Source organism: Pristiophorus japonicus, chromosome 10, assembly GCF_044704955.1.
Source record: "Pristiophorus japonicus isolate sPriJap1 chromosome 10, sPriJap1.hap1, whole genome shotgun sequence".
Classification (NCBI taxonomy): Eukaryota; Metazoa; Chordata; class Chondrichthyes; family Pristiophoridae; genus Pristiophorus; species Pristiophorus japonicus.
Window position 1 is genome coordinate 42,366,625 of NC_091986.1, and position 15,538 is coordinate 42,382,162.

At 45.0% G+C, this 15,538-nt stretch overlaps 1 protein-coding gene across 5 annotated transcripts in view; it reads right to left on the reverse strand.

Moving 5' to 3' along the window:
* Nucleotides 1-15,538, reverse strand: part of LOC139274972 (dedicator of cytokinesis protein 9-like) — a 455,604-nt gene that overhangs the window by 211,273 nt on the left and 228,793 nt on the right. For all 5 annotated transcript variants that reach the window (XM_070891774.1, XM_070891771.1, XM_070891772.1 and 2 more), the window contains 9 exons: nucleotides 14,745-14,816; nucleotides 12,886-13,026; nucleotides 12,109-12,315; nucleotides 10,094-10,216; nucleotides 5,829-5,911; nucleotides 4,186-4,308; nucleotides 3,797-3,876; nucleotides 3,156-3,343; nucleotides 631-696 (listed from right to left, as the gene is read on the reverse strand). In XM_070891774.1, the coding sequence (XP_070747875.1) occupies nucleotides 631-696; nucleotides 3,156-3,343; nucleotides 3,797-3,876; nucleotides 4,186-4,308; nucleotides 5,829-5,911; nucleotides 10,094-10,216; nucleotides 12,109-12,315; nucleotides 12,886-13,026; nucleotides 14,745-14,816 (1,083 nt within the window). The remainder of the gene's footprint in view (nucleotides 1-630; nucleotides 697-3,155; nucleotides 3,344-3,796; nucleotides 3,877-4,185; nucleotides 4,309-5,828; nucleotides 5,912-10,093; nucleotides 10,217-12,108; nucleotides 12,316-12,885; nucleotides 13,027-14,744; nucleotides 14,817-15,538) is intronic.

A 15,538-nucleotide genomic window follows, 5' to 3' on the forward strand; every position in this document is an offset into this window, starting at 1 on the left:
GGAGTTCTGTGTACAGTTCTGGTCTCCATGTGACATAAAGGATATAGAAGCACGGGAGAAGGTGCAAAAAAGATTTACAAGGATGATACCAGAATTGAGAGTTTATACCTAGATTGAAAAGGTTGGAGCTCTTTTCTCCAGAAAAGAGAAGGCTGAGGGGCAACCTGAGAGAGGTCTTTAAAGATTCTGAAAAGGTTTGATAGGGCTTACTTGAAGAAGATGTTTCCACTTGTGGGGGAGATCAGAACTAGGGGCCATAAATATAAGATAGTCACTATTAAATCCAATGGGGAATTCAGGAGAAACTTCTTTGCCCAGAGAGTGGTGAAAATGTGGAACTCACCACCACAGGGAGTGGTTGAGGCGAACAGCATAGATGCATTTAAGGGAAAGCTAGATAAACATATGAGGGAGAACGGAATAGAAGTATATGTAGATAGAGTAAGATGGTCGGGTGGGTGGAGCATAAACACCGGCACGGATCTGTTGGTGCTGTGATATATAATATAACCAAAATTAAGTGTCACTACATTGCAGTTTGTTAATCATTTTCAAAGAATAGTTTATTTCAGTTCAAAGTTATTTTGTTTTATACAAAGGAAAATCCTCGAGATCAAAATCCATTCTAACCTTCAGAGGTTGTGTGTCTTCCTCGTCACAATCCTTGAACTCGATGCAGACTGCAATATTCCTCGCCTAAACAAAAAGAAAATGTCTTACGCACAGACAACATAGGTGCTAATCAACTAGACTGGATTACCACACTATCCTCAACACATGAACTGTTCCAACATAATCTCTCTCGCTATTTAAAGGTCAGTGGATGAAATTTACAGCATCTGCAGGATTCCAAAATATTAGCCTGTCGAGTAAATTACAACAACTTGCATTTATATAGCACCTTTAACGTAGTAAAATGTCCCAAGGAGCTTCACAGGAGCGTTAGCAAATCAAATTTGACACATATAATCAGCTACCCAATTTTGCGCGTTTAAAAATATAACCTGCCCACAACCTGAAAAAGCTAAAATCCAAGAATGAAATGGGACTTGGAGTCAGGTTGGCGAAGTAGGTAGCACTCTCGCCTCCTGAGTCGGGATGTGGGTTCAAATCTCACTCCAGCACTCGAGGACATAACCTAGGCAAAGACTTCAGTACTGTACTGAGGGAATGCTGCACTGCTGTAAATACCAGCCTTCGGATGAGACCTTAAACCGAGGCTCCATCTGACCGTCCAGGTAACTGTACGAGATCCGAGGGCACTCTCTCTGAAAAGAGCAGAGAGTTCCCACAGCGTCCTGGACAACAATGTTCCTTCACACACCACCAAAAGAAAATAACTGTTAATTTATCTCATCTGCTGTTGGTGAGACCTTGCTGTGCAGAGATTGGCTGCCATGATGGCCGACATCACAATTACTACATTTCATTAGTTGTGTAACACTTTGGGATGTTCCGAGGATGTGAAAGGTGCCATATAAATGCAAGGTCTTTCATTCTGTGACATTGATCTCATTTTTAATAAATGAACCTGCAGTCGGAAAAACGATTTCATAAAAGTATGCTGTAATATAGTCATCGGAATTACATGGTCTTTCCTATATTAAGTAGACTAGGCCTATATTCCCTGGAGTTTAGAAGAATGAGAGGTGATCTCATTGAAACATAGAATTCTTAGAAGGCTTGACAGAGTAGATGCAGGAAGAATGTTTCCCTTGGCTGAGAAGTCTAGTACTAGGGGTCACAGTCAATGTTCCCGTTAAACCGCGCGGCCGTGCAGTGATCTGGAGGTCCCGCACAGCCGGCTGATCGGCCTATCCATGGAAAAACAGCGCGTGTGCAGAAATATGAATGGACGGCGTAGCCCATTAAAGGGGCCGTGCACCCAAAAAGAAAATTAGAGGGAACACTGGTCAGAGTCTCAGAATAAGGGGATTGGCCAGTTAGAATTGAGATGAGGAGATGAGGGATGTGAATCGTTGGAATTCTCTACCCCAGAGGGCTGTGGATGCTGAATGATTGAGTATATTCAAGGCTGAGATAGGAAGATATTTGGACTCTAGGGAAATCAAGGGTTATGGACATCGGGCGGGAATGTGGAGTTGAGGTTGAAGATTAGCCATGATCTTCTTAAATGGTGGAGCAGGCTCGAGGGGTCGAATGGCCTACTCCTGCTCCTAATTCTTATGTTATAACTCGCTCTAGCAAATTGCTAAAGAAAAATGGAAGCGAACCGCCATGCGTTGAGTGATTGATGTCACTGAAGGAAAGATAGAACTTGCATTTATCACCAAGAACTTTTCCTGCTCTCAATTCAGTTTAATAGAATTTGCATAATCTTGATGCGATTATGCTGAAATAACACAGAACATCATACATGCTAAACCTGCCAAGACAGATTATAATTAGGCTGTGCCACAAGCGACAATAAACACGATGAAGCACCCGTGGGTGTTGCACACATCAAGCTGCTTCACCTTCTCCAGCTTTTCCTGAGATTGTTCATCAACTCAGTTAAAAACATAGTGCCAAAAGATATTCTACTCTCAACTGCAAAGCACTCACACCCAAATCACCTCCCATCGATGTTTGCTTTTGAAACCACTCTTGTTTTTTGCTAGCACAAGCTGTAGCTTTTTGAGCCAACATGGTAGAGAACCCGATGGTTTAGCTCATTGCAACAGCCAGGTTGCAGCCTTGATCTCTCGTGCACTGCATTAGACTGGAGCGGTACTTGAGGTGCTGTGACTGGGCTCAGGATTGATGGATTGGGCAGGGGCGGAGAGAATTGGCCAAGCTATCTACTCCTGAGCACTGACCGTTGATCCTTGCTCTGGTACACACTTGGACATCAGGAAAGGACAGGATTGGGCTCGTTTGGGATGCTAGCTGTGGGCAACAGTCTGTCAACACTCAAGTGTCCAGATGGTGACCGGATGATGGCCAAAAGTGTTCGAGTTACCAGAGGGTACCCAACATCTCAACAAGGCTCCAGGGAAGGAAGCATTAAAAAATTGCGGTAAAGAGAGAGAAATAATTGATAATGAAACCAAAAACTTGAAAGACTAAAATTTCAACAATTGAGATTTAAGAACAAAAGTAACTATTCAACATTCAAAATTCAACACATGCAAAATTTCACATTTTTTACTCACTTTTGCAAAGGATTTTTGACTGTCATACTTCAGATGTTTTGGGTAAACATAGAAATGATTGTTATAGGTGGTGAAAGGCTGAGAAAGTTTGGCTATACAGGGAAAAAATTCCTCCACTTCATGAGTAACTGTGACCTTGGTACCATTTTCAAAACGTTTCACTGGGATATACGAGGAGTTTACACAAGCTACAAAACACACACAAATATAGCACACATTAGATTCAGAAATGTATGAACAAATAGTCTTAGTCATAACAACAACTTGCATTTATATAGTGTTTTTAACATGGTAAAACGTTCCAAGGCACTTTAGAGGGGCATTAACAAACAAAATGTGACACCAAGGCACATTAGGAGATATGAGGACAGGTGACCAAAAGCTTGGTTAAAGAGGTAGGTTTTAAGGAACATCTTAGAGGAGGACAGGTAGAGGCATGGTTTCGGGTGGGAATTCCAGAGTTTGGGACCTAGGCAGCTGAAGGCACGAGCGCCAATGGTCGGACGATGGAATTGGGGACACACAAGAGGCCAGAATTGGCGCAGAGATCTTGGAGGGTTGTTGGAGGTTCCAGAGATAGGGAGGGGCCGAGGCCATGGCAAGACTTGAACACAAGGATGAGAATTCTGAAGTAAACTTACTCAGAAAATCTGAAGCCACATTGTCGATGTTGATATCCAGGTTCCCCAAAATAACTGGAAACTTAGACATCTTTTCTGGTCTAATTAACCGGAAAACAATATTGAAAGGCAAGGTTAACCAGGTTTTAGGTGGATATTGAAGAAAGCAAATGAGAAACCAGTATCATAATTATTTCAACGTACACAAGAGCTACAAAATAGTAAGTGATATTTCAAAGCCTTACAAAGAACAGATTTGGATTGTATTGTGTATAAAAACTCTGCACTATTAAAATATGAAGTGAGCACAGTGGACTTGTGTCCAAATGGATTTCAGAAACTCTTAATTTTTCCACAAGATTTACAACTATAGCTTTAAGAACTGTACCAGATAAAAAGAGCGCACTCACTTCCTGAAGTCCAACAACAATTTTAACAAATCTTCATTTGAGAGCTTGTTGCTGTCTTGTCTATAAAGTGCAGAAAATCGGGCACTTTTGTCAAGAGTTCCTTGAGTGTCTCGGAAGATGGGTCTAATGAAGGGAAAACAGAACTTTAAACGGTGAGCAAAACCGCAACTTGAAAACAGACAATGGACAAAATAAAACACTCGTTAATAAAGAAATAAAACTTCGATACTCAAAACCTTAAAAAGCTTACAGCCAAATAAATGCCAGAAATATAGGCAATGCTATTTTTATTTGGATTAAGCCATGTTTTCAGAGTAAATCCCTACTTTGTGTGTTAACTACAGCAATTCTGTTCAAAGTTTCCACGCCACATACAAGCGTCCAACAGTACCATGATCAAATGTAAATTATTCCTCCACAAATTTGTAGCAGTTATGCAAGTTGAATAGCTTCATTACTGAACTCAGAATAGACTATAATGGAAATGGAGAGGAGAATTTCATAGACTTTACCAGCACAGAAACAGGCCATTCAGCCCAACAGCTGCGTGCCGTTGTTAATGCTCCACACAAGTCTCCTCCCACCCTACTTCATCTCACCCTATCAGCATAACCTTCTATTCCTTTCTCCTTCATGTGGTTATCGAGCTTCTCCTTAAATCCATCTATGCTATTTGCCTCAACCACTCCCTATGGCAGTGAGTTCCACATTCCCACCACTCTCTGGGTAAAGAAGTTTCTCCTGCATTCCCGATTGGATTTATTAGTGACTACCTTATATTGATGAGCAGCACATTAGTTGAAAACTTTCATTTCAAAACATCCAGTACAAGTTATTAAAATAGAATCAATAGCAAGAGATGATTTAGGGGGAAGATATTGGGGTCAGTTGGGGCTAGCGGGGCGAGAGTTAAAGGGGAAGTGGCCTGCTGTTCCTCAAGATAGACCCCGGTTTTGTTTTACTCACCGTTGCCGATTCGGAGACGGGGTCCGTGCCGCGATCGTTCAGGCCGGCACCCTGCTCGAGTGCCGGGCTAATCGCGCGGCTGCCCCCGCTCCCCAGTGGTCCAGGTAGGAACCTTTCATTAATGCAGAGTGTGCAGCTTGGGCCCTTCCCTGGACGTCGGGGAAGAGCCCTTCCTACGCGGCCCAGTGCGTAGCGCTCACGAGGCACCCGCCCCGCCACTGCCCCAGAAATGGAGTGGAGCGTTTGATTTTGCGCTCCCCATCCATTCGGGGGCGGTAACCCCAATTTATCGCGAGACTTCTGTGCCCGGCGCAAAGTCTCGTACCCCGCAAGTATGACTGCCCCCAAACGGGGCGCACCCCAATTTCTAAGCATTATAGTTTAATAATTTAATTCAGGAACTCCAGATGTTGGTCAAAACTTCAGCCTGATGACTTCGGACGTGAGAACTTTCTAGATTATAGAGTTGCAGTTTACTCCTTCATATCCGATATTTTGTACATCCGCATTATTTACATCGAATATACGGCACAGAAACAGGCCATTCGGCCCAACCAGTCCATGCCGGCGTTTATGCTCCACTCAAGGATTAATAACCAAATATAATGCATGGTTCTCCATTAGCTACTTTTTTTTTTTAAAAAAGGTTTTAGGCCAACAGTTTTGTTCCCTCTTACCTTGCAGCCCAGGCAAAAGGCATTCTGTACTGTCCAAGTCTTGCACAGGCTTGCTTGGCATTTTTCAATACTTTCTGTGCAACCTGCAATAGTCATTGATTGATCAGCTCATCAATCGGCTCTTTGTCATAAAAGGTACTTGCAGAATATAATCCATTTAATATCAATCACAATATAGACATGTATTTTAAAGCATTACAGCAAAAATCTGCATTTAAACCTCCAATCATACTGCAAGCTGTGGTTAGCAGGTCAATACATTAACAACTTGCAGTTTTATAGCATCTTTAATGTAGTAAAACATCCCAAGACGCTTCACAAGCACATTATCAGATAAAATTTGACACCGAGCCACATGTGGAGATATTAGGACAAGTGAGATGGGTTTTAAAGGAGCATCTTAAAAAAGGAGGCAGAGATGCTTTTTGAAGGGGGGGGGAGGGGGAATTCAACGAGATCAAGGCCTAGGCAACCGCCAATGGTGGAGCAGTGAAAATCGGGGATGCGCAAGAGGGCAGAAATTGGAGAAGCGCAGAGATCGCGAAGGATTGAGGGGCTGGAGGAGGTTAGAGAGATAGGGAGGGAGCAAGGCAGCGGAGGGATTCAAAAACGAGGATGAGAATTTTTAACTCGATGGATAAATCCATCCTGTGGTTTCGGTACTAAGCCACACAGCCAGAAAAGGTTCGAGTCCTTGGTTGTGTTCAGCAGTTGATTGTGGGGACACTATGGGGCTTAAATTGCTCCTTTCTTGCACCCGGTTAGCGCCTGCGATGTGCAATGGCCTTTTCACCCGGGGGAGGGTGGTGTTAGTGCCTTGGGCGGAATCGCCGGAGATTTTGGGGACGATTTGCCGGTAATGCCGCGCCCCACCGTTAACGCCCTGGGCCGGCGTGCAACAGGCGATGACGTAATCGGCGTGCGCGCCGACTCCTTTGTGCCCGCGGGGGAAATTGCACCTCGGGCCACGAGGTCAGCACGGGCCGATACTGGTGCCAGCTTCGCAGGCGCTGACATCCACCCGGGGCGCTCCTTAAAGGGGAGGCCGTGTGCGCCCCAGCCCGCCATTTTATTTTGTCAGCCAAGTCTTCGGTCGGCCCGACAATGGCGGCCCTTCCCTCGACCGGGCTGCCATCATGCAACGCAGCACTCCCTTTTGGGTGCCAGGCTGCTGGCCCGGTCGCGCGCGTCCCTGGTGGCCCAGTGGCGGCCACCAAAGAGCCTGCAGAGTGCGCAGCGGCCCTCCCCTTTAACTGTGGGGGAGGGGCGTTGTAGCGACCTCTTCAGCACCGCGCTGACACCCCGGGAGCGCCCCTCCAATGAGTCGGTGCGCCTGAGGCAGCGCTCCTTCTTGTTTGAGGGATGCAAAGCCCAACTGCAGGCCAGGGACAGGACTCCAGCCCGGGCGGTATAAGTCCCGGGCCCGGAGGCTTGCCGCCCTCAAACGGGGCGCGGGGCAATTTCAGCCCTTGATCTCATTATGACTGGAGTTTAGGGGAAGATGGGGTGGGGGGGGCGGCAGAAACACCTCCCAATGCCTCCTGATATCCATTGTGTATACATATCAGGCAACTCAGAATTGGCCAACGTTCCATCTGGGATTCGCGCATGAAAAATGGTTACCCAGAAGATAACTAGAGAAAAAGTGGGGCCCATTAAGAGACCACAAAGGAAATCTGTGTGTGGAGGCAGAAGATGTGGGTATGATTCTTAATAAATACTTTGCCTCTGTTTTCACACAAGAGAGGGGCGATGCAGACTTTGCAATGAGGGAGTAGGTGCGTGAAATATTAGACGAGGTAAACATAGTGCGAGAGGAAGTATTAAGGTGCTTAGCAGTTTTAAAAGTGGATAAATCCCCAGGCCTGGATGAAATGTATCCCAGGCTGTTAAAAGAAGCAAAGGAGGAAATGGCAGAGGCTCTGACCATCATTTTTCAGTTCTCTCTGGCTACAGGTGTGGTGTCAGAGGACTGGAGGACTGCTAATGTTGTAATTTTGTTTACAAAGGGTGAAAGGGATAGACCGAGTAATTATAGGCCAGTCAGCTTAATCTCGGTAGTGGTAAAATTACTGGAAAAAATCTTCAGTGCAGGATAAATCTTCATTTGGAAAGACATGGATTCATCAAGGACAGTCAACATGGATTTGTTAAGGGAAGGTCGATTCTCATGAACTTGATTGAATATTTCGAGGAGTTAACTAGGAGGGTCGATGAGGGTAGTGCGTTTGATGTAGTGTATATGGATTTTAGCAAAGCTTTTGATAAGGTTCCACATGGCAGACTTGTCACGAAAGTAAAAGCCCTTGAGATCCAGGGCAAAGTAGCAAGTTGGATCCAAAATTGGCTTATAGGCAGGAAGCAAAGGGTAATGGTTGATGGGTGTTTTTATAACTGGAAGGCTGTATTCAGTGGGGTTCCGCAGGGCTCAGTGCTGGGTCCCTTGCTTTTTGTGGTATATATCAATGACTTGGACTTGAATGTTGGGGGCATGATTAAGAAGTTTGCAGATGACACTAAAATAAGCTGTGTGGTTGATAATGAAGAAGAAAGCTGCGGACTGCAGGAAGATATCAGTGTACTGGTCAGGTGGGCGAACAGTGGCAAATGAAATTCAATCTGGATAAGTGTGAAGTAATGCATTTGGGGAGGTCTAACAAGGCAAGGGAATACACATTAAATACACACTGAAATGTGTAAAGGAACAAAGGGACCTTGGAGTGCAGGTCCACAGATCCCTGAAGGTAGCAGGCCAGGTGGATAAGGTGGTTAAGAAGGCATATGGACTACATGCCTTTATTAGTTGAGGCATGGAATACAAAAGCAAGGAGGTTCTGCTTGAACTGTATAAAACACTGGTTAGGCTGCAGCTGGAGTACTGTGTGCAGTTCTGATCACCACATTATAGGAAAGATGTGATTGCACTGGAAAGGGTGCAGAGGAGATTTACAAGAATGTTGCCTGGACTGGAGAATTTTGGCTATGAGGAAAGATTGCAGATGCTGGGTCTGTTTCCTTTGGAACAGAAGAGGCTGAGGGGAGACCTGATTGAGGTATGTAAAATTATGGGCTCAAATTTCCCCATGAATTGCACCCTTTTTTTTGGTGTAACTTGATTTTTCTGGTGTATCCTTTTAGTTGCAAATATGGCCATGTAATTTGCGCCAGTGTAAGTGAGTTAGTTCGATTTTTTGTTTGGTCAGTTTTTTTTTTCCCCAAAAGAGAGCGTTCCCAGCCACTTACACCATTTATGCCAATTTGGTCAGAAAAAAGTTGTACTAAACTAACTTAGGGCAGCGTATGTGTCCACTTTTGTCCGCACAGAAAGATTTTACTTACAGTTAGGGAATCGGCAATTAACTACATTTAAAGCACCACCAAGCACCAAACAAAGCACAAAAAGTAATAAACAATTAATTAACAAATACAATAGAAGGAACCCTGCACCTAAAGCACCAAAATCAATCAGTAAATAATAAAAAAATAGAAGTCCTACCTTGGGGAAGGCAGTGGGCTGCCGATGAGGGAGCCCATTCGGCCAGGGCTAGGGACAGTGCGCTTCGGCCCCTCCCACACAGCCTGCAGCGCGCGTTTGCCAAAACGGCCTGCCAGGAGCTACTGCACATGCTCGCAGACTCTGGCGCGCATGTGCAGAGGTCCCGGCACTGTTTTCCGCGCCGGGACCTAGCTCCGCCCCCCCCCTCTCTTTGTTCTGCGCCACGCCAGCTCCACAGACGGCCCGAGAATTGGCCATGATCGCAAGGATTTTTTGGGGCGCTGCTTCTGATGTAAAATGTCAGTGGGGGGGACTCGGAGGTGCTTCGAAAAAACCAGAGGACCAAATTTGGGCCCATTGAGGGGCTTGGATAGAGTGGATAGGAAGGAGCTGGAAAGTGGGATTAGGCTGGATAGCTCTTGGTCGGCCGGCCCTGACATGATGGGCCGAAATGGCCTCCTTCCGTGCTGTGAATTTCTATGATTCCATGAGGTACCAGATGACTGCTGGCACCAGTGGAAATACAAACCACTGCCTTCAGGAAAAGGGTGGATATGGTGCAAAAAAAGAGTTGGCAGAGTCTAGGAAGGGAAAGATTGCAAAATGCATCATTACTTTAAAGCAGTTTGAGTGTTATGGATGCACAAATCTTCATACTCAACCCTACTAATGTGACATACTCAGTCACCATCTATTTAGAAGTTACATCACAAAGGATGTGAAGCAAAGAAGTGGGTGGAAGCAATCGATAGTTTATTGAGCGTTATACCTTGGCTGAATCCGAGCTTTTCATGTACGGTTCAGCACACTGAGTGATGCCTCCTTGCAGAACTTTCTCCACTCGAGCTACGAGAAATATATCTTGATGAGGGCATGTGACAGAAAAAATCCCCTAAAAAGAAAAGACAGACTTGCATTTATATAGCGCCTTTCACGACCACTGGATGACCCCCAAAGCACTTTACAGACAATGAAGTACTTTTTGGAGTGCAGTCACTGTTATAATGTGGGAAAAGCGGCAGCCAAAATTGTGCACAGCAAGCTCTCACAAACAGCAATGTGATAATGACCAGATAATCTACTTTAGTGCTGTTGGTTGAGTGATAAGTATTGGCCAATGACACTGGGGATAACTCCACTGCTCTTCTTCAAAATAGTGCCGTGGGATCTTTTACGTCCACCTGAGAGAGCAGAAGGGGTCTCGGCTAAACGTCTCATCTCAAAGACGGCACCTCCAACCTCCCTCAGCATTGCACTGGGAGTCAGTCTAGATTTTTGTGCTCAAGTCTCTGGAGTGAGACGTGAACCTACGACCTTCTGACTCAGAGGCTGACATGGCTGACAAAATTCAAAACGTGAACATTCCATGGTATATCTTCTGATTCCAGATTTACACATAAAGTCACTAATACACATCCTTCCACAGACTAATAATTACATTATGCCGGAATAGCAATATTGGCTTGAACTAATGGGCCTGAAATTGGGGTCGGAGGCTTCCATCGGACCAACGCCTCCGACCCGAGAATTTTTTACAAAAGTGCCTGAGATTTCAGTGGGAGGCCTTGTCTTCCTGCGTTTCGGAGCGCGCCCCCGTCCTCGAAGTTTGCACGGAGAAGGTGGAGTCACGTGTAACTGGACAACCAATCACGGTTCAGTATTCTCATTAATAGCGATGAGAACTCCATATCTCCGAGTTCTTGTTGCTATCAATGAGAAAAAAAAACCAAAACACATTAAACAACATAAAAAAAATTTTTAAAACACCTCACATATTTAAAATTAATTAAAATTAAAAAGTTAATTAAATGTTTTAGAAAAAAATAAATATTTGGGGGATTTTTTTTGTTTTAATAGGGTTTTTAAACATAAAAATGTGCATTTCAATGTTATTTTTATGTTTTAAAACTCTTATTCTGGTAAAAGTAGGCTATGCGCCTGTTTTTAACCAGGCACAAGAGTTTTAAGGACATTCGCTGGGCAAGAGATGGGTAAATAGCCCAATCTCGCCCTCGTGAATGTCCTAGCTTAGGGGATGCGGAGGATTTGTCAAGTCAAAACTTGATAGATCGGAAAAGCCAGTTTTTGGTGTATGCGCATTGCACGCCGAAAGCCGGCTTTTGTGGGGCCTCGCGGGTCTATACAGACATGGCGAGGCCGGAATTTTAGCTCCAATATATTTTCTTTAAAAAAAGATTTGAACTAAACAACCTTATGCACAAAATGTAATATTTCTACACCTCTAATTTGTTGATTGATGTTTTATATGGTCATCAAACAATAGAGGATTTACAGAACAGAAACAGGCCATATGGCCCAACTGATTAATTAAAGCGGTGGTAAAATGAGCTAAGCATTTCACTGGAACAGGAGGAGGCCATTCAGCCCCTCGAGCCTGCTCCGCCATTCAGTGAGATCATGACTGATCTGTATCTTAATTCCATCTACCTGCCTTGGTTCCGTAACCCTCACTACCCTTGCCCAACAAAAATCGATCACTCAGTTTTGCAAAGTGCATCGGTTCAAAACCTTTTAAGCCAACTGCAAGTTATCGAATCACCCAAAGTATTCCAGAGGATTATCAAGCGAGGTTTCAAGGATGTTGCAAAAATTTTGCAGTACTTCCCTACAAATTCTGAAGAAAAAGTCCCACACATCTCTGAACAAATTCAATGAGGGCACACCAATTAAAGAGCTTTAGTTTGAGGGAATGAGCCACTTAAGCCTCGACATCATCTCAGGCCAGAGATGGAATATATCATCGTGACAAGTTTCCTTCCACACCTGTTTGGGATACTGCAGCATACTCTCCGGAATGCCATTGACGTATTTCTGGGAAGTGGCTAAGCTCTCCCCACCGTTCATGATGGCGGCCGAGTTTGAGACCATGTGTCGAACAGTCGGGTGATTTAGATCCACATGGAAGTCCGCCGAGATCTTTCGAGTGTTTTTGATATCAAATAGTGCCAGAGTGACAAAGAAAGGCTCCACCTAAAATATATATATATATTTTTTTAAAAAGAGAATGATCAGTATTACAACAATACAAAGAATGCACAGCACAGACAGGCCATCCGGCCCAACAGGTCCATGCCGGTGTTTATGCTTTACACGAGCCTCCTCCCACCCCTCTTCATCCCACCCTATCAGCATATCCGTCTATTGCTTTCTCCCTCGAATACTTATCTTGCTTCCCCATTGAATGCATCTATACTATTCGCCTCAACCACTCCCTGTGGTAGCGAGCTCCACATTCTCATCACTCTCTGGGTGAAGAAGTTTCTCCTGAATTCCCTGTTTATATTTATGGCCTCTAGTTCTGGACTCCCCTCACAAGTGGAGACATCATCTCTATGTCTACCCTATCAAACCCTTTCATAATCTTAAATATCTCTTTTAGGTCACCCCATAGTCTTTCTAGAGAAAAGAGCCCCAGCCTGTTGAGTCCTTCCTGATTACTGTAACTACCTCAGTTCTGCAATCAAACCATGTGAATCTTTTTAGCACCTTCTCCAGTGCCTCTATCTCTCCTTTTTGTAATATGGAGACCCTTAAACTTACATTTGTTGTGGGCCCCTCTTCATTTTCAGCCACGCAGCTTTGCAGATTGAAGGACAAGTCGTTACACTTCACCAGAAACCTTTTTCCAAATTTCTCTTCAAATGGCTTCACGTCTGGTTCAATATTAGAGAAGTCAAGTTTCTTAAATTGAACAAAAAAAAATTATTCAAACAACTATTATGATCTGGAACGCGCTGCCTGAAAGGGCGGTGGAAGCAGATTCAATAGTAACTTTCAAAAGGGAATTGGATAAATATTTGAAGAGGAAAACATCTGCAAAGCTATGGGAAAAGAGCAGGGGGTGGGATTAATTGGATCGCTCTTTCAAAGAGCCGGCACAGGCACGATGGGTTGAATGCCCTCCTCCTGTTCTGTATGATTTGCTGAACCGCATTATTTTTCAGTTTCAATCAATTTTACTGTAGCTCTCTGCTCTCACATAATCTATACGGGCATATTCAGGCACTATAGACCAGTTAATTTCAGCCGGCTCAAAATTACAGGTTCATTGTAGCACAGGAAATCATGCGAGCGGGACCTCTGCTCGGTGCGTCGTCATGCCGACCCAGTTATGTTGTGGATTCAGACCATTTAAATAACGAGAGATTATTTTAATTCATTCACTCATTCTCAGGGTGTGGGCATCGCTGGCAAGGTCAGCATTTATTGCCCATCCCTTGTTGTCCTGAGGTGGTGGTGATGGGCCTCCTTCTTGAACCGCTGGTACTAGTGTTGATTCAACTGAGGTGATTGCTGGGCCTCTTCAGAGGGCAGTTACTACTACTACTTTTGTATATCAGGAAACGTTTATAATGCATTGTCTCGTTCGGCTCTTCATTCGATGGCCCCAAGATGCCAAGTGGAGAAACAAGGTGCCTCCCGCAACAGCTCTCAGTGGGCAGGTTGATGTGACGTGTTCCATGGTCTGAGATTCATGGCCACAGTCGCACTGCGGGTCATCCCTCATCTTCCACTTGTGGAGCAGGGGGCTGCATCGCCCGTGCCCCACGTGGATTGGGTTGAGCGCTGCCCACTGTCTTCGAGGGAGGTCGAAGCCAGGGACCTCTGCTGTTGGGTCAGTGATGAGATGTTCGTTCTTTATGTTGCATGTGTCCCACCAATTCATCCCTCTGGATCGAGGGCAGTCAAGAGTCAACCACCTTGGTGTGGGACTAGAGTCTCAAATAGGCCTAGGCCGGGGAAGGATGGTACTTTGGTTTGTTCATTCACGGGATGTGGGCGTCACTGGCAAGGCCAGCATTTATTGCCCATCCCCAATTGCCCTCGAGAAGGTGGTGGTGAGCCGCCACCTTCTACAACTGAGTGACTTTTACCAGGCGTAAGAGTTTGAAAGACATTCGTTGGACAGGAGTTGGGCAAATAGCTCAAATCTCCGCCCGCGAAGGCCCTTCTCCTGGGGACGCGTGCGATTCGTCAGAAGAAATTTTGACAGTTCACAGGTGCCGGATTGTGACGCATGCGCTTCGCGTTCCTAAACCCCAGAACTTGCAGGGCCTCTTCAGACACCGTATATACACACACCGTATATATATATACACCGTATATACACACACCGTATATACACACCGTATATACACACACCGTATATACACACACCGTATATACACACACACCGTATACACGGAGAGGCCGCAATTTCAGGGCCATTGTTCAAGTTCCACCTACATTTAGCATATATTTTTAGAACAGATGAAAGTCTGGTGTATCTGACTTAAGTCCTCAAATTGCTGTCCCCTTTGCCGGAACTACACCCCCGTAGTCCTAAAACAATGGTGGAGTTTCAGGTCTAGCGTTATTTATTGTTTTAAAAAAACTAACCAAATAAAATGAAACCTCACCTGCGTGTCTGCATCCAAAACGAAAAGCTTCAACCTGCCTTCGTTTTTTTTAGTTTCTATTTCTCTTGTGCTCTATAAAGAAAACAAACTGTAAATTTTGTGTCCTTGTGTTAGAAAATAAACCACAAGTCTAAAATAGAAGCAGAAAATGCCAGAAATGTACAGTCAGTCAGTGCCTGAAAGTGAAAGGTAAGTTCTCATTTCACGTACAAAATCTTCACTATTGTCATGCAGATTTGCTTTTGAAATCCCTCCTGTAACCTCCTCCAGCCCTACAACCCATCGCGATCTCTGCGCTCCTCCAATTCTGGCCTCCTGCACATCCCCCGATGACCTTTGCTCCACCATTGGCGGCCATGCCTTCAGCTGCCTGGGCCCTAAGCTCTGGAATTCCCTCCCTAAATGTCTCCACCTCTTGGCCCAACGTGCCTCACAGGATTCGACACCGAGCCACATAAGGAGATATTAGGGACAGGTGATTAGTCAAAGAGGTAGGTTTTAAGGAGCGTCTTAAAGGAGGAGAGGTAGGCGGAGAGGTTAGGGAGCCTAGGGAGCTGAAGGCACGGCTGCCAATGGGAGAGCGATTAAAATCGGGGATGCTCAGGAGGCCGGAATTGGAGGAGTGCGGAGATCCCGGAGGGTTGTAGGGCTGGAGGTGGTCACAGAGATAGGGAGGGAACCAGTGTCATTGCGTGCCTCAATTACCCATATTTCCCCTCAGTCTCCCAACCTTCGTTCAACGTTTAGTACTGTAATATTGCTTCAGGAGACACTGGTCTGTACAAATTAACATC